This window comes from Sorghum bicolor, chromosome 1 (assembly GCF_000003195.3).
Source record: "Sorghum bicolor cultivar BTx623 chromosome 1, Sorghum_bicolor_NCBIv3, whole genome shotgun sequence".
NCBI classification, from domain to species: Eukaryota; Viridiplantae; Streptophyta; class Magnoliopsida; order Poales; family Poaceae; genus Sorghum; species Sorghum bicolor.
In genome coordinates, this window is record NC_012870.2 from 61267734 (window position 1) to 61291263 (window position 23530).

The window sequence follows — 23530 nt, forward strand, 5'->3', positions numbered from 1 at the left end:
GGGCCTTGTTTACTTCCCTAAAAATTTCCCGTCACATCGAATCTTTAGACACATGCATGGAATATTAAATATAAACAAAAATAAAAACTAATTGTACAGTTTGGTCGAAATTGACGAGACGAATCTTTTAAGCCTAGTTAGTCCATGATTAGATAATATTTGTCAAATACAAACGAAAGTGCTACAGTGTCGATTTTCCAAAAATTTTCGAAACTAAACAAGGCCTAGGTGGTCCATGGGTGAGCGCCGAGAGGCCGAGACGAAGACGGCGACATCGACGGCGACGGCGAGGCGGCAGTCAAGTGGGGAGGAGTGGCCGGCGCTTGGCGGCCTCTCCGTACGTGGAAAGGCGAGAGGCTACAGACCTACAGTGCTCGCGGCTCACTAAACGCATGGAGTAGATTTTCAATCCTGTAATCCCGACGAGAGCGTACCGGAAACTTGATCATGTGATGAAACCACGGACTAGGTGTAGATATAAAATCAATTTAAAATCTTATGAAACCGAACACATTCATAGTACATATACTGAGATATATATAATCACATGTCTGGGCTTTGTCATTGTACTATATATGAACCTCAGATTTTAAGAGCATATGAACCTCAGACTTGCTATGATTTTTTTCTAATTTGATTTTGCATCTCGATTTCTTTCATGTGAGTATATTATATTTATATACATTATGGATGTATATGAACTTTTAATATTTTTTAATGATAAAAGTGCGCTTTTTAAAACTAATATTTCACCATTTAGTATTCCCTCTTTAAATAGCAATGTTGTTTTTTTGTTTCTATACCATAAATTTGACTAGACTTATAGAAAATATTATATATATATATATATTCAAATAAATTTATTTTGAAAATAGATTTAATAATTTATCTAGTGATATAAATTTGTACCATAAATGTTATTGTTATTTTTATATTTATTTAATTAAAGTTTTTTTCGAAAAATAAAAACAATTTATTTAAGACGAAGGGAGTAGGTGGTTTGTATTTTTTTTAATGTTTCCATGGTACATTTTACCTCGTACTACCTTCCAATCAAATGCTGTCGGCTCAGGCAGGTTCATGTCATAACCGTCCGCAAGAGCCTGAGAAAAAATCGTGCAGCTATTCAGGCTGCAGTGCACCGATGGGCGTTGGGCGATGGCATCCGCTTCATGCTCACCGGATTCACTGTCAGTCACTGCTGCTTGATTAATTGGGTTGGGACCGAGTCCGACCTCCGACGCCGACGTCTGGTTTTTTGTGATCCTGCCCCCAGCGATATCTATCTACTTCCACCGTTTATAAATAAATACACATCTCATTTTTAAGAAGTTAATTTTTTTAAATTTAACCATATATATATAAATATACTAATATATATTTATCATGTGTAATATAGATCACTAGATTGAATATAAAATATATTTTTATAATATATTTATTAGTAAATATAAATATTAATATTATTTAATATATTTATAGTTAAATTTTAAAAAGTTTGACTTTTTTAAAAAAACAAGATGTAATTTATTTATGAACGGAGGTAGTACTTTTTATGCTCGTGAAACACATCTGTCACAGACGTCAAAAACAAGAGCTAGCGATCGCCAGGCCACCAATTTCTTTGTAAAAAAACAAAATACTGACGGCCATTTAGGGCATCGAATCTTTCACCTGTCGCCATTTGGCAAGTTGCAAATTCACAAGCCACAACAACAGAAACAAAAATCGTTTCTAGTGGTCGTACAGGATAGCACCCGCGATGGTGTGCTAGCAACTGGTATAAGATAGTGGACTGAAGATAGTACGTTAGAATTTATCGGATACTCTCTCCATCTCAAATTATAAGAAATTTGACTTTTTTTACCTTAAATTTGGTCACTCGTCTTATTAAAAAAATATGTAAAAATAATTAAATTTAAGTCATTCTTGAAGAATTTTAATTAATAAATCAAGCCATAATAAAAGAAATGCTATTTTGCACAAATTTTTATTTTATCTTAGTGTAGTTTTTTCTTTGTATTTAGACATAATATATATATATCCAGATGCATAACCATATTATACCTAGAAAGCAAGTGCAGAACAATTATTTACAATTTAAAATGAAGGAAGTAACATTTATATCTGCCCCGCAGAAACATATTCATCATGCGGTCAATGGAGTATTTATAAACCCATACTTCCAATTGTTTACTGGCCATTCCTTTTCAAGGACCCATAGTTGTTTTCATATTTATAGTCTCAAAGAATAGTTTCCATGTCACCCAGGTCCGCTGCTGAATTAGCATTAGTTGTTATCTATGACAAAGTCAAACGTCGTCAGCAGGGAGATGAATCTAAAGATTACCACAATTTGACGATAAAAAATAGATACTAATTATTTTTAATAGATCTATGTTTGGTGCTTAAAGAAATGAATAGATTTGTATACACTATTGTCTTGTAGAGGGAGAAATGAGAGAACTAATTATTTACATGCTACCAATTTGAACGACTTCATTGCAGCAGGCATCCAAGTGATTTACCCTTTTTTTATGGACACCTAAGTTGCCCTCGGTGGTTTTTTCCCGCCACCGACTTCCTATGCGGTCTCTTCCTTGTCATTGCCCCGAGCAAGTGCCTCGCCAATCCCCTTCCCCACCACCACAACCACCATCCATGGGTCCAGCGAGGACAGATTTGGCCGCCCTCGGCGCAGCTAGCTTCCGCCGACACATGCGACTTCCTCTGGTGCAGATTCCCCGCACCGCGGGGATCTTTGGGCGGTCGTGGTAGCCCTCCCTAGCGCTGGAGCAGTGGGCATCTCCGGCGTTGGCCTCGACGTCCCGCGGGCAACCTTCGCCAACAGCGCCATCGTTCTACTCCCCACGATGGCATTGATGGACATCGATGGCAACAAGGAGGGAGAAGAGGATGACATATGGGCTCTACATGTATTTGACTATTAAACTGAATTGAGAGCCACAATTTAGGAAGTATTGATAGTGTTGGAAGCAAAATATTTAGGTAATATCAACATAGGTGGCTACCTAAACAAATAAATATGTAATATGTAGTCTGTTTTAGGTAGTAATGTCGGCGATGTTTTAACAAACTAAAGTACTATAAAAAGTTTTTGATGCTTGTCCTAGGTTTTATAATTTAACTAAATCTTGTTCTACACCGCCATATTACTATTACTAATTATGATTCAAATTTTGCTAAAGTCCTTTTGACCAGAACTGTAACCTAGAAGTGATAAAACACATGTTACATCTTGAGTGTTCGCTATGTTGTTGAACCTTTAGTGTATTTTTTTTTAGAAAATTCCGTGCTAAAAAGTCCTGCAAAATTTATGTAAAAAGTTTCACCACTAGCAAAGCTTATGTTACGGAGTTAAAAATGATTTAGTGTTTGTATTGAGACATTTTTTTATGTCAGCTCCAAAAAATTATGAAATTTTTACAGTAAGCTATATAATCATATAAAGATTGAGTGCACATATGGCATCGATGCTACGGAAATAAAGAAAGTTAGATAAAACTGATGTAATCTTATTATGTTTTATTTGGTTTTTGCAAAATTATTATATCAAGATATCATTTATAATATGGTAATTATGTTCATCTTATTTCTTTTTTATATGTCTTGTACCAACAAGCAACAATTATATTCATTTTTTATTATGAACATATAAAAGTATTAAACAATTTGCAGACAGTTAATTAGGTAAAATCTGTTTGTTTGGTCATCTGTATATGAGGTGAAACACTTTAAGACGGCTGGCTTCTACACGCTCTAAGACCTTGCTCAGTTGAGTGCGTATATACATAGGGTTTGGATGGAGTGGCAGGAAATACATTTCAATGGTCTGTCAATCACTATGAGGGTGTTTGGTTTGTAAAATAAAGTGATCATTATCATCTTACTCTCCAGTTTTAAAATTTGTGGAATAGAACTAGTGGAATTATCATCATCTTATTCCTCACAAGATAATTAATATTACTACGAGGAATGGAGTTTATGGAATAAACTTACGATGAATTACTCCGTCTAAAATGAATTGATTCTTCAATTAAACTATCCCAAATGGGGTGATGCACTTCATTCCTCAAATTTGATAGAATGACCTTGTTCCTCTTACTAGCACTAATTTATTAGTTTGTGAGGGAACGAGGTGGTGATAGATTAACTTAGAGACCAAACCAGGCATCAAAGCCATCGGGGTCAGCTCTACTAATCAACACACAAAGTCTACTTAATTACACACCGAAAATCTACACAATATTTGCTAAAATTCGCCGGGGCCAACATGAGGTAAGTACACGTAATTTCATCCCTAGATCAACTCATTCTATTTTACAAACCAAAGAAAAGTCTAGAGAATGGGATTATGATAAACCACTTTGTTCTACACAAAACCCACAACACACTCTACTCCATGTCCTAGTGCACGGCAGTAATTCATCACATCATAACACACATGAGATTATTCTTGCAGCACAGGCACAGGCTCTAATCTCACAGCTCAGGCCGGCAACATTGGCATTGACGCTACTACCGATCCATAGCCAACTACGACGACGTGGCATCGATGGGTTTGTTGTGTTGGATAAAAAGCGGCGGGACACTACGGTACGTACCTGCCTGCCGCATAATGGTGATCGACGGTGTGGTGGCGTGGGACTGTGGGTGTGGCAGGTGTCCACTCCTTTGTTGGCACACGGCAAGGGAGCGCATCAGGTTGAGATTTTCCACAAGCAAGGCCTTGTTTACTTTAAAAAATTTTGTAAAATAGAAATAGTAGCATTTTCATTTGTATTTGACAAATATTGTTAGATTATAGACTAACTAGGCTCAAAAGATTCGTCTCGTCAATTCTGACCAAAATATGCAATTAGTTTTAATTTTTATCTATATTTAATACTTCATACATACGTCTAAAGATTCGATGTGATGGGAAATCTGAAAAATTTTACAAAATTTTTGAGGAACTAAACAAGGCCCAAGCATCCTGTATGTCACTGGCCAACCGTACGCTGTGCATAGTATAGCATCATCTGCATGTCTTGCACGTCATTGGGCTATCGTCTTTGCGCTGTCCGCTAAGCGTGCCCTCGTTATATCCCTAGTACTGACCGAGTGGACACGTACGACGGCCACGTACACGCGTGCAAACTCAGTCTAGTTCACTCAAAAACCAAAATTTATTTAAGATTCTCCGTTACATCAAATTTTACAACACATACATAGAGCATTAAATATAGATAAAATTAAAAATTAATTACACAATTTACCTATAAATTACGAGATAAATCTTTTAAACCTAGTTACTCCATAATTATATAATGTTTGTCAAATAAAAACAAAAAATACTAAATAAAAAAAATTCTGCTAAAGGCGTAGTACTACACGGCAGGCAGAGGAGCTGTAACCGATCATCTATCTTGACCCTTTTGTGCACAAGCACTGTTGTCGGACAAAGGTTCTTTTTTTTTCTCCGATTGATGAAACCTCCATAGAAAATGCGTCCAGCCCATGCCCTGATCCGACCGAGCCACCGAAAGCAGACCAGCCATCCAGTCAACTCCCATCAACTGATCAACCCGCTACAGTTTCGACTTCGACGGGCTCCCAAGTCCCAAGTTGACAACTTGACATGCAACTCCATCCCACGAAAAAAAAACTAACTAACTTTATAAAAAAAATAACAACATCAATAATATAAAATACGCATCTTATAAAAATATATTTTATAATAAATCTAATGATAATTTGATATCATAAATTTTAGTATTTTTTTTAAAGAAATTAGTTAAAGTTTAAAAATTTTGACTTAGGATAATTTTAAAAATTTATTCTTTCATAAAAAATAGCTTAAATTTATGATTATATATTTTATTTTGTTTTGGGACGGACGTAGTATGTGTTTATTATTATTCGATCCTTTAGGACTTAGGATTGCTAGCTACTTAGCTAGGTACTCGTACTCCCACGAGCAGACCACAACGAAAATAAGATATAACGTATGCAAAATTGGTGCAAACCAGATTTGGGCATGAATATAACTTCAAAATGAAAAGGTGTTAACTATAAGATTATTGGGAGCCCCAATTTCATAAAAAGAGTTTGTCTCGTTCTGGCTTACTATGAAACAGTCGGATTTTTTAGAGTACCCTATTCGCTGGATGGTCTGTATGACTGATGCTATTATTTCAGTAATATTTTTTTCCTCTAATAAATCAACATCAGCATCAGTCACACTAATGTAAAATTCTCCCAACCTCGGTCTTCTTTCTTCTTGGGAAATTGGGAAACATGGTACAGACGCTAAAAAAAATCTCCACTAACTACCTATCGTATCTGAACACGGAAAACCTTGCAGTCACACAAGGTGTCAAATGTAGTGACATATATTGATCAATGCACCAAGGGATTCTGATTGAAATCCTTGTCTAAATCAGCACCACGATAAGATGACACTCCAGCATTCTGTTGACCAATTCTTGATCTCAGCTTTTAATATCGTGGCTGTTACTTCAGATTTTTCAGAAGATAACCTGCCTGATCTTGCCGCTGAATCATGCCCCCTACAAGATTTGTTGTCAGGAGCCTGATTCCTTGGAACGAACGGTTTCATTTCCCCCACAGCCGCAGGTCTCTTTTCAGGGTCATATTCGTGTCTCGTCTAATCTAGCGTCGTTTGAGTGTCCATTCAGAAAACCACCTTTCTGTTTTTTCATTTCCAACCCCGAAAGCGTGGAATGCTCCAATATACTTATCAGTGATCAATTGCAGATTGAATTACAAGGTCTACTAGGCTAGCGTTCATTTAGCAAGTCGTATGTTGGCCACTGTTCAATCTACTAGGCTAGCGTTCATTTAGCAAGTCGTATGTTGGCCACTGTTAAAGCTGAGGCGTTTACGTGCCACTTCAATCTACATATGTTAAAGTGGATTAAATAGAATTTAATTTCATTTTATTTTAATCCATCTCAATATATATAGATTAAAATAAATACATACACATCAAACAAGCCATTGAGATTGTGTATTACATGACGGCATATTAGGATGCACGGGCTTTTAAGTCCTCACGCATATTGTGTAGCTTCTTTGATCCTAAGGCTTTGTTTAGTTAAAAAAATTTATAAAATTCTTTAGATTCTCAATCACATCAAATCTTGTAGAATATATACAAAGAAATAACTAATTATACAGTGCTTACTCGACGTGATTTGGCTGTTGCTTGGGTAAAAGACAAAGATTTGACGTGTCCACGGTTGGCTGGCACTACGTGGCATTAGGGCTTCGTCCTCGTATTAGTTTACTCCATAAACTATGTGTCTGAGTTGCTTCTTATGGTTCTTCTGTACCAAATCAAAAGGATTTGAACGAATTCAAATTTCATTTTCAACGATAAATGAAACATAGGAAGAAAATAGAAAGGGAATAGGAAAAGGAAAAAAATCCACGTTACCTTCTTAACTTTCACGAAAGCTCGTTTTTTCTCTGTAAACTTCAAAACTGGACAAAACACCTCTATCAATTTTTAAATCGTTCATCTTACCTCCCTAACCCTATTATAAGCAGTTTTGAAAGGCGGTTTTGCCATCATCTTTTTTATTTATTTCGATGAAATCTTTAAAAAATCATAGTAAAACATAGTGAAACACAAAAAAAAATTCATAAAATAGAAAATCCAATTTTGTTGGACTTCACATGAGTAGATCTACACAGTGAACATGTAATATGATATGTTTTAGTATAAAGTTTTTGCTATAGTTTTAGATCTATACTTTTATGTAATTAAATAGAAATTCATAGCTGTAGTTTTTATGGTCCAATTGGTGAAATGTTTATGGTGGGCTAATTATTATAATATATAACTTAGTTATAGATTTTATTTAGGTTTATGCTTGTTAAATATTAATAAATCTATAACTAAGATACACATGATCCAATGAGTACAAAATTTTTACTATAGTTCAATCATAAAATAATTAGCCTACCATAAAAATTCATCACAATTGGACCATAGAAACTGCAACTATGAGTTATTCTAATTAATTACAAAAAGCACAAATCTAAAGCTACAACAAAAAGTTTGTATGAAAGCATATTATATTATATGTTCATGTGTATAAATATACCCATATGGAGTCTAACGAAATTGGATTTTCTATTTTATAATTTTTTTGTGATTTATTATAATTTTTCAAAGATTCATCCAAAATAAATAAAAATAAAAAGATAAACCACCTTCAAAATTGCTTGTAATAGGACCAGAGAGGTAAGATGAATAATTTTAAAAGTTGATGGAGGTGTTTTGCTTGATTTTGGAGTTCAGAGAGAAAAACGAACTTTCGCAAAAGTTCAGAAGGTAATTCCATTGGAAAAAGGTAAAGGACCAACAGGCTGAATTCCCCTCCCCGTGCGGGCTCTCTCCCTGCAGCGTGCATGCCGGTTGTCGGCCCGCATAGCGGCCTGTTACCGCATAACCCAACTAGCAGCGAGATGATCTCGTCCGTTGGACGCATCCGACGGCCGAAGTCGCTCCCCCCTCGATGAAAACCTCCGGCCGAATTCAAATCTCTCCCACTCCGTCTTTGGCTCCTCCACTCCGGGCAATTTAATTATTGATTCCTCCTCACTTACTCCTCTTATAAATATAATTAAAGATTTGCTCTGAGTATCTCTTCAGTCATATAGATCTGCCTATTTTAGCTATGTGGCAGTTCAACTCATCATGCCAGCTTGGATTGGCTATAGAAAAAGACCGTATTGCCCCTCCCTTACCTGTATCTAAGGATGAAAACGGAACGAAAATATCCCGAACCGAACCGAACCACTTTCTATATTTGATCCGATCGAATTCGTATTTTTTTGTCCGACTTTATCGTTTTCGCTTTCGTATTTTAGATGTTTCGTATTTCAAATATAAAAGTAGAAAACGGTTTCGACATTTTTCGACCGTTTTCTACTTTTCTACTTTTAATATGAAATATTTTGAATTCAAAATTTGGTTTAAACCGAATTTAGTCGATTGTAGGGTCACACAGTCTAATTACAGACTACTCACCATGCATCTGCGTTCTTTCTACTAGTGGCTAGTTGTGTTCATGTTAGCTATTAATTGCTTATTCTAGACTTGTATTTATGTGTGGGCTATTGTATTAAATACCTAAGACTAAGGAGCATACACTTTTTAATTACTATATGCACTTGAACTTGATCCTATATATACTTTTATATATACTTTTAGTCATGCACTTTTATATATCAGTATTTCGTATTGAGTTTTCGTATATCGACCGTGTTCGACATAAATCTGATCGAATTGGTTCGTTTTCGAAATTCTCGATATTTCGTAAGTTCGTGTTCGTTTTCGTGTCCGACTTTACCGTTTTCGTTTTCGTTTTCGTATTTCAAATGTAAAAGTAGAAAACAATTTAGGAGTTTTTCGACTGTTTCCGACCGTTTTCATCCTTACCTGTATCGCACAAATCCCTGCCCCAAGCCGCGATATAGGGGGTGCGTTCAAGACCGCGGGCGCCCGACGCATCCGCCCCCTTCTCTGTTCGCCAGCGAGCCGCCAGCCCGCGACGCATCCGCCCCCTTCTCTCCGGCCACGCGCCCGGCGGCGGTGACCTCCGGCGACGCGCCCGACGGCGGCGACCTCTGGCCTCCCTCCACATCTGCCTGCGATGGCGAGCTCCCCTATGGCGTGCTTGTCGCTCCAGTCCATGGCCACCATGAGCGTCCTTAAGTCCATAAACACCGATGGCCCATCCCCGTCCGCTGGCCCACCGACCGTCGCTCCCTCGCCCTCGCTGACGTCGACCGCCCAGTACGCGGCGGCCTCCTTGCGCTGCCCTCGACATGCGCGCCCAGGAAGACGAAGGCGTCCGGGGCGAGCCCGGGGACGCGGGACGGCGGGAGCCACGCAAGGCACGAGGCCGGCGCCGCGGCGGGGGCGGACGCGGGAGGAGGGTCCGTGGAGCGCGCAAGCGGGCGGCCCCGATGGAAAGGAGGGAGGCCAGAGGTCAGAGGTGAACATCGCGGGCGGATGTGGAGGGAGGCCAGAGGTCGCCGCCGTCGGGCGCGTCGCCGGAGGTCGCCTCCGCGGGGCGCGTGGCCGGAGAGAAGGGGGCGGATGCGTCGCGGGCTTGCTGGCGAACAGAGAAGGGGGCGGATGCGTCGGGCGCCCGCGGTCTTGAACGCGCCCCGTGTATCGCGGCTTGGGGCAGGGATTAGGCTCGGGGCAGGGATTTGTGCGATACCGGTAAAGGAGGGGCAATACGGTCTTTTCCCATAGCCGATCCAAGCTGGCATGATGAGTTGGACTGCCACATAGCTAAAATGGACAAATCTATATGACTGAAGAGATATCCGGAGCAAATCTTTAATTGCACTTATAAGAGAGGCAAGTGAGGAGAAAGCCATGGTAAGAGGGGCAAATATTTAAATTGCCCCTCCACTCCACACCCCTTTGATCTGATCGGCCTCGTCTTTGCGATCATGGAGGCGCCGCAAGTTTTGACGCGGGGCGCGATCATGGAGGTCCACGGCTCCTCTTCAGCGGACCTCGCGAAGAAGCTGGCCGAGGCAGGGTTCAGCGAAGAACAGTTAGAAAGAGAGTATTTTACTGATCTCATCGAAGAGATGGAGGAGGAGCGGGAGTACGGTATAATCACAAAAGAGATGCCCAGGCCAACAATTGTCAAGTACCATGGTATAAACAATTTGTTCGACAAACATGAATTATCCTTGCGGATGATGCCTGCCACCATAGCAAGGATATGATTTCCTATCGCCCTCTTCTTTAATTGTGTGTTTTATTTATTTATTTACTTACTTGTTTCCAAAGATATGGTGGAGAAAATATGGGGATGGGACAAACTGCTACCAAAGGGGATTTCCGTGTCGTGGTCTGACTATAGCACATACCTTAAAGAGTATCACCATCGCAATGTGCATGCAGTTACTAAGGCCTTGTTTAGATGTGAAAAATTTTTAGATTTCGCTACTGTAGCATTTTCGTTTGTTTTTGATAAATATTATCTAATCATAGACTAACTAGGGTCAAAAGATTCGTCTCGTAATTTACAGGCAAACTGTGTAATTAGTTTTTGTTTTCGTCTACATTTAGTGCTTCATGCATGTGCCGTAAAATTCGATGTGATGGGGAATCTTGAAAACTTTTTGGATTTTGGTGGAAACTAAACAAGGCCTAAGAATAGCAGCATAGCTGCTCTCGTCGAGACTGTAAGTAAACCATTGGGTTCTGCCAACTTTAATTTTGAGGATCGATCGATTTTTTTTTAGGATCGAGCGATTGCGTGGCTGACTGTCTCATGGTTTCAATCAAGCAGTGTCTCGATAACGAGGAGCTACTTGTATCTGAGTTGAAGATCCGGGTGAAAACTGAAGAGGAGAGGCTCTTGCAGATGAGGAAATCAAGAATTGTGAGTTTCCTGATACACAAGCGTGCGTGCTCAGTGATCCACACAGCAGGTTGCAGCTTTTCTGATGTTTTTGGTGCCGCTTTGTTGGTACGTTCCTCACCTCTGTAACACACCAAACATTTTTCTTGTATATATATGTTTTTAGTCAAACATTGCTAAAGCATCTGTTTACCGTGTGTACCCTGTGGGAGTAGGGAGCTGCAAGGTGGTTAATCTGTCCTGGTTATTCAATTTTTATTGTTTCAATCTTTATCTATGGGGGCATCTTGGACTGGCAATCTGAGACCATCCTACTTGGTGCTTACACCTTAGGGGGTGTTTGGTTAGGGTTATTAAAGTTTAATAGGTACTGTAGCATTTTTGTTTTATTTGACAATTTATGTCCAATCATGTACTAATTAGGCTCAAAAGATTTGTCTTGCAAATTACTCTATAACTGTGTTCTTAGTTTCGTAAATAGTCTATATTAAATATTTCATGCATGTGTCCAAACATTCGATGTGATGGACGGTAAACTTTAACAAGGCAAACCAAACGAGGCCTTATTAAGTAAAATAGCTGAAATATCTGGTTACATTATAGAAATGTAGGCCAACCTAGGAGGAAATTGGTGGCTTCCTTTTTGTAAAGGATCAATTAGCACCCAAATTCACCTTGAAGCGTTGGATGGTTTATGGATTATTTTGCTCGTCTTTTATATGATCATGATCATTGTACTAATGCAAAACTATGGTTTCAAGTGTATTGCCAAGGAGGCTGACCTGATGCGTGAGTTGCTGGGGCGTGGCGCTCATCCCGTTCATGATTACTTAATCAACCAGGGCAGAACGATGCGCATGTGTGCCTTGAGCCTTATGAACTGCACACACACGATTCTGTTTCTGCCTCTGCTGTTATGTTGGTACGTGCCTGCCTTAAAAACCCACTTTATAATATCATCCGTCCAATTGTCAAACCGATGATCCCACATGAGCCATATGGGCCATTTGTCAAACTTTATAATATCAACCATCCATTCTTGAGCCTTATGAATTGTACTTTGTTGTCTTTGCTACTAGCTTATCAGCACTAACTGTATACTGACGGTTGGCTTCAATTTAAGGGTATGGCAAAGGATGCTGAAATGTTGTGTATGTGGATGCATAAAAATGACAAGACTGTTGATTTCTTTGATGATCCCGTACCTGATGAGATTGGGGACAGCCGCCTAGTCCGGTACAAAACCTTGGATTTTGTGGTTGACATATACTAGAGAAGTCTTCGGCTGCTGGTAGAAGTGGTCCTGGTGGTGACGGGGATTGCGTTCCTGCTGATGCAGCAGCAAACACCAAAGGGTACGGATGGTACACTTGTTTTTTCTTCCTTCTTGATGCACCTGTATGTGGTCTAAGAGAATTAGATTGTTACTTCTTGATGAGAATAGTTTGATACTATGCCATTTCACTGTATTATCACCACGGACAGTGTTTCAGATGTATTGAATTCTCATTATAAGAAACAGATTAGTGGTGGTGAGGCGAGTAATAAGAGGAAGATGAAAGAAGGTAATAAAGAAGCTAATCACCAAAGTTATGGTTTCTATGAGCTTTCATATCCCCCTTGCAATACACTTCATACGTTATGTTGTTTTTGTGTTTTCAGAAAATCTTTTGGATAAAATATGGGATTGGGAAGGGCTGGTACCACTTTACAGTGACAGGTATGATGACTATAGCAGCCATCTTGAGGACAAACGCAATGCTTATGAATTCATTGCTCATGCCAGCCAAAATCTACAAATCGCCAGCTCTGCTATTTGCAAATCTGTTAGTAACCCTCTTGCATCTTTACTAAACCACCGATTATCTAACTGAAACTGTTCGCGTAACATATTTCAACTCACAATTTTTTGAATTATCAGTGTCTCAAGATGGAGGAGGAATTCCTGTCCATGTGGAAGATGAGTCCAGTGTGGTGTACCCTGGATGATCCCTTTGCAGTCAGCACTGTCGTCGAGAGTTGCCTGATCAAGGAGCGTGCACTTTCAATCTACAGCACAGGGGTTGAATTGTGTGTTCCTTCTACCATTGCTTTTGTGGTATGTGTGCCTACTTGCCTGAACAAACCAAACAAAACATGTTTTTTGTGCTGTACCACTGTAACTTGTGCTGGATGGTTGCTATTCTTTTCTGAATCCTAGTGGCTGAATTTATGCTGCTGTTAAGAAAAAAAGCTAAATGAGGGGACGGGGAATTGAAATTCTGCTTAAGGCAGGAAAAATAAAAACCTTTGTCTCTGTCCTGTTATCATTGTGATGTGCTACCCATTGCCACAAATTAAGGGCAGTCATTGTCTCTTTCATGTAATATTGAAATACTACCTGGATGATGTTTGAATTTGGGCAACTGGTGCAAATTTTGATAACCAGCTGTAAGAATTAATAGCATGTTTCAAGGTTTCCAGTCTTGGTTCCACACTTGCTTTATTGTAGTTGAAATCCTTGCCTATCTCACTCATTGGATGTCCAAACAACGTTGAGTGTTTCCCTAGAAGGCTTGAACTTTGAGCATTTGTTGCTACTTTTAATTAAATGTGGCGAGGATATGTATTATACTGACTCGTGTGTAGGATTTATTGCACAATATCCAAGTATGGCCTTAGAGCAAGTATTATAATACAGCCAGCTGCTGGCTGTAAGATTTCTTTACAGCCTTCTTGCAGCCCAACCATATAATGGTTAGCTCATCACTATTAATACATGACCCACTTGTCTGTGTCACAGATTTTCTTGGTTTTTGTGTCTGAGCCGGCTGTAAGCTTGCAGTCCGCTTTTACTCTCTCTCTCCTCTTCTCTCTCCTCCACATCAACATTTAGCTGGCTTACAGCCTGCTATAATACTTGCTCTTATAGACCCAAGTCTTAAATGTTTACTCTTCTGCTGTACTATATATTTAATTAAAAATGTATATAGCTTGGACTAGTCCTATCCAACCCAGCAGCACATACACTTCATTAAAGCAGTAGTTCTTTCGGTATAATTATAGGGTATTTTATTTGATTCTTTCTGTGTTTTTTTACTAATGTTTAGCATTGGTTTCAAGTGTATTACCAAGGAGGCTGAACTGATGTGTGAGCTGCTGAAACAAGGTGCTGAGCATTATGACGACATCATGCAGCGGAGCAGTGTGATCCGCATGTGCGCCTTGGGCCTTGTGGACATCACTGAAAACCAATCTATTGTCTCTGCTGCTGCAATGATGGTTAGTGCCTACCTGCCTCCTGTCAATATGTGCTGAACTTTAACAAGTATCGATCCATTTATTTTCTGTAAAATTACCTGCTGATATTGGCACTAGTTGCAAACTGATGGTTGTATTCAATTCAAGGATATGGCAAATGAGGCCAACAAGATGTGTGCTTATATGAAGAAAGGGAACCAGCTTGTTACAAGATTGTCTGAGTCTCCTGAGCTCAAGAGACAGCTTAATCCGGAGAAAAGCCTTGGATGTTATGACCAGCATATTGCATGATTCTTCCTAAGGTTAGTGGAAAATACTATTTCTTTCATGGCCATAGGTGCACATAATTGCATGTCTTTCTGGTCCGGCGAATTACTCCCCATAGCTGTGTGCATGATGTTTGTTTCAGCGTTTTTATTTCTGGACATTTGTTAATGTATTTGTGCTGGTTCACATACTAGTCATGCTTGGCACTATGTTGTCTGGTATGTAAGAACCAACAAACATTTGAGTTTCTTGTCTCCTCAATTGAACAGTCACGGCAATGCTGACTGGTGAGATATGGATGGAAGCATATTTTTGTTTTTTTATTTTTCCCCACTTGGGCCTGCTGTCTTGTTTGGTAACCCGTATCTACCCTACTAACTTACCAACTTTTTCTTTGCTAGAACCACACCAAAAAATGTTCCCCGCTGAGAAGCACCCAATTCATCCACCCACATAAATATACCCATAAAAATAATATCTTTAAAATGAACTTTTCAGATTTACTTGTACATCTTCTCTCTCTTTACTCAAATCCAATGGTGAAGATTATGTGTGTCAACGTCCTCATCCTCCTCTCCAACTCGTGCGACGCCCATCGTCTGCCGTCTGGTGCCTCCTTTCCCATCCCAAGATACGTTGTTGCCTGTGCCTGCCTCGTACAAGGTAATTGCACAAATCGATCCTGTCCTGCCTGATTTTATTGTTGCTGTGTTTATGCCTACGATCTGTTTTTCCCATATTGTAATTTCGAGTAATTGTATGATGACAAGATCTGCATGATTATTGTTCTCTAAAGTCTAATGCAAGTATTTTCTGATATGGAATTACTCACATATTGTTAAACCTCTCTGTTATAAAACAAGGTAAAAGCTATGTATAATCATGAGAGGCAGATCCATGGAAATAATACTACCTTAGTTCATTGAGCTAGAGTGATCAGTTAAGTCATGCCTGTCTAATGGAATATGCTTTTTAGAAACAATTTTAAGTAGTCTGATGAATATTTGTTCTTAATTATATCTTTCTCTCTTTGTTTTTTATTGTTTCGATGGCCATAGATGCCAGACGTTTTCTTGCATAGCTTGAAATACAAAGTTTTAATGTGTTAGTATAAAGTTCATGAATTTTAAAAATAAAATTAAAATTACAAAGTTTAAAATCTTAAAGTAAAAAGTTCTAATATTCTAGTATAGAGTTTCTAAATTTATAAAGTGTAAAGTTTGAAATTACAAGTTTCAAAGTTTGAAATACAAAATTTTAAATGTGCTAGTATAAAGTTTAAAATGTGCTAGTATAAATTTTTAAATCTCAAAATAGAAAATTTTAAATATGCTAGTATAAAGTTCTTGAATTTTAAATTTAAAGTTTGAAATTGTAAGGTTCCAAAACTTGAAATACAAAGTTTTAAATGTGGTAGTATAAAGTTTCTAAATTTTAAATTACAAAGTTTTGAATCTCAAAGTAAAAAGTAAAAAAGTGGTAGTACAAAGTTTTTGTAAAGTTCTAAATTTACAAGTTTCAAAGTTTAAAATGTGCTACTATAAAGTATCACTATGGTATACTTGCCAATAAAACTTTCTAAAGTTTATCTAGATTTGTATAAAATGTTAGCAACATTTAAATATTTAAATAAGTTTATTAAAAATATATATTTAATGATAGTAATTATATACTATAAATATTAATATTTTCTTGTACTCCCGCTATACGCATAAAGAAAGTCGTTTAGGACAACGACACAGTCTTCAAAACCTAACTTTGACTCCTTGTTTCTATAAAAATAATTATCAAAAAGTGGTTATGAAAGTATTTTTCAAGACAAATCTATTCATATGGTTTTTATATTTTTCGAACTCAACAACTTAAAGGTTATTCATGATTTATATTCTCAATGTTTGACCCAAACTCTGTTCAAAATAACTTTTTTTATAAGTACGGAGAGAGTATATATTTATTCACAGTTAAAAATGTTTAACTCCACAAAAGCTAAAATAGCATTTATTTTGGGACGAAAAGATTACTTGATACAACAGTTTGTATGAGATATGACATATAGTAGATATAGCCGTGGTAGGTTGTATGACTGCAACCGCTGGCATCTACTCCTAATTTTGAAAGGTGTCCAATACGTTGCTGAATCACATGACTCTAATCCCTAAATTCCAAAATAAGTGTTGTTATACGCGCCGGTCAACGTTCTAAAGTTTGACTAGAATTACATAAGATGTTACCAATATTTATATCTTTAAATAGGTTCATTATAAAAATATATTTAATGATCTATTTAATTATACTAATTATATATTATAAGTACTAATATTTTCTTGTATATATTTAGTTAAAGTTAAAAGTGTTTAACTTCTCGAAAAAGCTAAAATAACATTAATTTTTTGATGGAAGATATACCCAATACAAAAATTTATATGAGATATGACATATACTACATATAGCCGTGGTAAGTTGTGTGTCTGCGGCCACATGCCTTGCTGAACCACATGACACTACTTCCTCCATCTCAAAATAAGTATCACTATAGTATACACATCAGTTAAACTTTCTAAAGTTTGACTAAATTTATATAAGATGTTAGCAATACTTGTATCTTTATATAAGTTTATTATAAACCATATTCAATGGTTATTTAATGATATTAATTATGTACTATAAATATTAATATTTTTATATATATACACACACATACGGCAACGCTATTCTACACCGCAAGTCAAAATTGAGTAGAAAAAATACTGAGCATACTGGAGAGTGTTCAGTATCATCTTATCCAACACGTAGGACCATGGAATACTGAAACACGAATACTGAATTCTGTTCAGTATAGCAGTTTGGTGTAGAATAGTATTCTACACCTAGGGTGTAGAATATATATGATCAAAGCTAAAAGTGTTTAGCTCCTAAAAAAGTTAAAACAATATTTATTTTGTGACGGAAGAAGTGCCTAATACAACAATTTGTATGAGATATGACACATACTCCCTATGTCCCAAAATAGAAGTCAATTTTTTTAACTTTGACCAACTATATACAAAAAGTATAATGTTTATAATATATAATTAGTTTAATTAGATATATCGTTAAATTTACTATCATAATAAATTCATTTGGAGATATAAAAGTTACACATATTTTCTACAAATCTAGTCAACATTGAGAAAGTTTGACCTGCACACATCCCGTAGCGTCATCTATTCTGTGATGGAGGGGGTAGTATATATAGCTGTGCTAGGTTGTGTGTCTGCTGCCGTTGACATCTACTCCTAAGTTGAAAGGGGGTCTAATACGTTGTTGAATCACATGACTTTACTCTCTCCATTCCAAAATAAGTGTTGCTATGGTATACGCACCGGTCAAACTTTCTAGAGTTTGACTAGATTTATATAAGATATTAGCAATATTTATATCTTTAAATAAATTTATCATAAAAATATATTTAATGGTCTACTTAATTATATTAATTATATACTATAAATATTGATATTTTTTTATATTTGATCAAAGTTAGAAGTGTTTAACTCCTCGAGAAACTAGAACGAAGCAATACTTGATATGGCAATTTGTATGAGATGCAATATACTCCCTCCGTCCCAAAATAAGTGTCGTTTTCACTTCCCGAGAAATAACTTTAACTAAATATATAGTAAAAAATATTAGTATTTATAGTATATAATTAGTATCATTGGAAAGATCTTTAAGTCTAGTTTTTTAATAAATTTATTTAGAGATATAAATATTGCATATATTTTCCTTAAATTGAGTCAAACTTTTGGCACAAAAAATCTAAAACGACACTTTTTTGTGACGGAGGAAGTATGACACAACACATATAGGTTAGGTGTCTGCGACGACTGGCATTTATTCCCTCTGTCCTTAAAAAAGAATCATTCTCGATTCTAAAAAGTAAACAACTTTTTAACTTTGACCAAATATATTTAATAAAATATTAATATTTATGGTACATAATTTATTATTATTAGGTTATTATTTAAATATACTTTTATAATAAATTTATTTTGAAGATATATATTTATATATATTTTCTATAAATTTAATTAAATTTAAAAAAGTTTGACCACCACAATTTCTATAACAAGACCTTTTTCTGTTAGAGAAAAAAGAGAGTACATCTACATCTAATAAAGCTGCATGTCTGTGGTTCAACTTTTAACTTGGGAGCCGAAGGGGACATGACATGGATGCAACGTCATGCATCTGGCCTCATATCTCGTGGTGCCTCGCGGACTGCGCGCGCGCGCGGTGCCACTCGCCGCCCGTTGTGGGCTGCGGGCGGGCGTCCGTCCACGTCCAGTCAGTGCGTTGTTGGCTGGTTGCGTGCATGCATGCGCCTGTACAAGTCTGCATGCACGCGCTGACGCATGCAGTGGCCACTCGATCGTCCACCGTACATAGGCACTCGCCACAGAACAAACAGAAGTACTAGTCCACAGCGGCATCCGTATCCAATAATGTATCATAGCATGTACATGCTCAGTATGTGCTATCTGCACCGTTCAAAACTGTTTTGAGATTCGTGTTACATACACTACCTAATGTGAAACTCTGCATGCGCGCACGCACGCACGCACAAGGAGACATGACTGGCTACCTCAACGATGAGTCATGCTCATGCATGGCTCGATCAACTTGTTGTTTTGTTTTCCGGCGGTGTGCCTTGCCTTGCACACGAAACTCGAAACTTACTCGGAATTGAAGTGTAGTGTGCGGACTCTTAGCTTGATGCCCATATAACCATAGTGGTCAATTATTCCATAGGCATTGCAATATATATGCAGTGCACGCATGGAGGTGTTTTCTATGCTACAACTACATACAAAGCAAGGCTACAATCTTGCTTGCTTGCTAAGAGCAAGTATAATAACAGACTAATGCCGAGGGAGACGAGAGAGGAGAAATGGATTTAGACACAAGAACCAAGAACTTTGTGAGAGAAATATGCGAGTCATATATTAATAGTAAATAGTTATGGACTAGAAGAATACTACAAAAAAGCTTTATAACCAGTAGCAGACTATATTATTAGCCTTATTTTAGCCTTGCTATGTATGCATGCATGCAAACTAGCTGGCGGTCAAAGTAGTCAAGAAACCTTGTGAGAGTCGCCGATGAATCGATCGGCCCAACCATAAAACACAACGTCACCACACCATAAAAGCCTACACCATGACAAACTAAAGTAGAAACCGCAGCGGAGGAAAAGTAAGTCACCGGAAGAGGACACACGCCACCACAAACTGTTTTCGGCGCTATTACGTGTAAAAACAACCCCTAGAGTAGATATATACACCATGTCAATTCCTATATATACTACTTGCAGTACGTAATCTAATGATGATCGATGAACATCCTTCTAATTAGGAAGCTTACAGTGAACCACACCAACCATCATGTAGTACACACAAATCATCATTTGTCACCAAAACACCAGAAATATCACGTCGTCATTCCAAAACCATGACTGGTCTTTCAGGATCGCAAAACGAATCCTTCTTCCTCCGGCCGTGCAAGTAAATGCTTGCCGCGCCGGCCGGCCGCTCAGGCCTTGTTTAGTTCCTCAAATATTTTACAATTTTTTTTTCAGATTTTTCGTCACATCAAATCTTGCGATACATGCATAGAATATTAAATATAGATAAAAGAAATAACTAAAATTACACAGTTTATCTATAATTTGCGAGACCAATCTTTTGAGCCTAATTAATTTATGATTGGACAAAAGTTCTCAAATACAAACGAAAATGCTACAGTATTCATTTTACAATAAATTTTGAAAGTAAACAAGGCCTATAGTTGCTCGATCGAGATGCATCGCAGGCATCCATGGACCATCGGACGTACGCAATCGGTGGAGCTGAAACGGCAGGGTTACGTTCAATTCACTCCTCTCATATGTGGAAGGTAGCGCGCGCGAGAGAGATCGAGCCAGTGCAGGCGTTGCATCGACCATGCACGCACGCACGCGCGGCCGCGCCAGCAACGTGTTGGCGCCGTCGACTCCACGTAGCCGCGCGCCGCGTGACCGCCCACGTGCCCCCGTCGTCCGATGATTGGCCGGCCGGCGCCTTGCCTTGTGTTGCCTCTTCTTAACCCCGGCCGGGGCCGGCCGGCCTGAGCGCCTGGCATTATTAGCAAGGAGAGACTCCACCGCCAGTGAGAGGTCGTCGTCGTCGTCATGGAACGACGGCTCCGTGCAATCGCGCCCAAGCCCTTGCCGCCGCCGGCGCCGCCACGGAGCCTGCTGTGGCGAGGGCACAAGCGCGGCCGCGATGACCATCTCCTTTTGTCGCCTCCGGTGTCAAAAAGGGAGAGGGAGGCGACGTCGTCGTCGTCGTCGTCGTCGTCCTACCCTTACCCTTACCCTTACCCTCCACCTCCACTCTTGCCAGCCGCCGGCGTGGGACTGGGACGGTACATGTCTATGCCCGAGGGTGTTCTCGCCGGCTGTGAGGAGCGGCTCCGGGGACTCTCGCTTGTGGCGGGGTCTCCAGCGGCGGCGGCGGCGGCGGTCCCGGTGGAGCGCGACCTGATCTCGAAGCTGCAGGTGCCCAAGGTCATCAAGCCTCGCCCCGCTCGCCCCCTGTGCACCACCATCTGCATCGACTCCAGCAACATCGCCGACGCCGTCGACGGTGGTGGCGTTGCGTACCCGGAGACGACGTCGACGGTGTCTGTGTCCAGCAAGACGGCGAGGGAGGTGGAGACGGAACTGGAGCTGCCGGGCGCGCTTCCGGCCGTCGTGTCCGGCCACCACCACAACCGTGTCCACCTGGTGAATGACGCGTACAAGGCTATGGTGGGGCAGCCAGTGTGCCCGTGGCTCGACTACCTGCCTGGCGGCGCCGGCGCCGGCGTGTCGACGACGTCGAGGAGGATCAATGGTATAGTGGTGCTGGATGTGCGAAAGTTCGGCCCTGCTGCCGCGCCGCCACGCCGGCCGCCGGATGTCGTCGGAGGATCAGTCGACGCCGCCTTCCCGTGCACCGCGAGGATCACGTGGGAGCAAGGTGGTGGCAACGCCATCGCCTCCCTCACCGTGCCGTGCACCGTTGAGCACCTCATCGGCAGCAGGTCCGGTGACTATCGCTACATCTGGAGGTTCGACTCGAGCAGAGCGTCCATCATCTACTGCATCACGTGACAGACTGATGAGCTATCTATTTACATCCATGCTTTTGTTTCTACCGCATGGGTGTTGCTGGTCGATTGAAGCTGCAAAATAGATGTGTAGGTGATGGATCATTTAGTTTGCCTCCTAGCGCTAGAGTTGATTTAATTTGGATGTCACCGAATGTGTCCATGCATGTATAGGATATAGGATTTTTCTCGTGCATGCATGGTGTTGACTGATTCAAGAGTATTACAAGATGCAAGGAAGGTTTTTTAAACTGTTAGTGTGTTTGTGCAACTGGTCTTTGGTGGGGTTGGGACGGGGAATACAAATTGTCAACCATTGTGCTATGTTTATCCTAGCGACGCCATTGATCTTCTTTCGCAAAAGATATGTAGGTTGTGACATGCACCAGTGGATAGTTGTGGGTATAATAGAAGACTAGAATAAGTTTGTAATACAAGAACGACAAAATATGGATTGAGATCCACCTTCTTTCATTTATAATATATGTCAATCAAATACCACTATAGCAATATCGTCGTCGATGGTGGTGGCAATTTCAAGAAGACGACGAGTGAGGTGGAGACCGAAGAACTAGATCTCCCAAGCGTGCTTCCGACCATCGTGTCACGCCACCACAACTATGTCCACCTAGCAAATGACGTATATATGGCTATAGTCGGGCAACTAGTATGTCCCTGGCATCCTACAGAGCGCCGGCACGTCAAGAGGGGGATTAATGGCATAGTGGTGCTAGACGGGCATGCGTTCGGCCCTGCGTCACATCTAGTGAATGTTGGATCAAGCGCCTTCCTGTGCATCTCGAGGATCTTATGATTATCACTTCATATAGAAGTTTGACTCCAACATATCATCAATCATCTACTACACAACGCGACAAGCTATAAGAGTTATTTACATCCATGTTCCATCACATGGTTTGTTTTATATGGTATATGTCATTCAGTTGAAGATGCATCGTAGATGTGTAGTCGAGGGATCATTAGTATGCCTTTGACGCAGAGTTGATTAATTTGGATATCATCGCGAAATTAATAATATGTGCATGCATGTCTAGGATAGGATCTTCTCTTGGTTGATGTTGGCTGATTCAAGAGTATTATTCCAAGTTGCAAGTAAGGTTTTAAACTTTTCATATGTTTGTGTAACTAATTTTTGGTGGGGGTGGGATGTGGGGATACAAATTGTCAAACCTTATGCTATGTGTATACCAGTGACATCATCTTCTTTTGCAAAAGCATATATAGGTTGTGACATGCACTAGTGGATAGTTGTTGGGTATAACCCCATAAATAATACTAGGGGAAGTCCTACCATTGGATCCGTTTTGTGATACATGAATGATAAAATATGGATTAAGACCCACATTCTTTAATTTATAGTATATATGTTAATCAAGTTCTAGTAGCAATAGTCATCGGTGGCAGTG

At 39.4% G+C, this 23530-nt stretch overlaps 1 protein-coding gene across 1 annotated transcript; it reads left to right on the forward strand.

Moving 5' to 3' along the window:
• On the forward strand, window positions 21058–22354 carry LOC8066238. The gene has a single exon (XM_002465025.2). The coding sequence runs from the start codon at window positions 21142–21144 to the stop codon at window positions 22105–22107; it is 966 nt and encodes a 321-aa protein (XP_002465070.2). The 5' UTR covers window positions 21058–21141; the 3' UTR covers window positions 22108–22354.

Excerpts from the sequence above, each read along its gene's own strand:
- LOC8066238 (XM_002465025.2), top strand. The coding sequence starts at position 21,142 with ATGGAACGACGGCTCCGTGCAATCGCGCCCAAGCCCTTGCCGCCGCCG.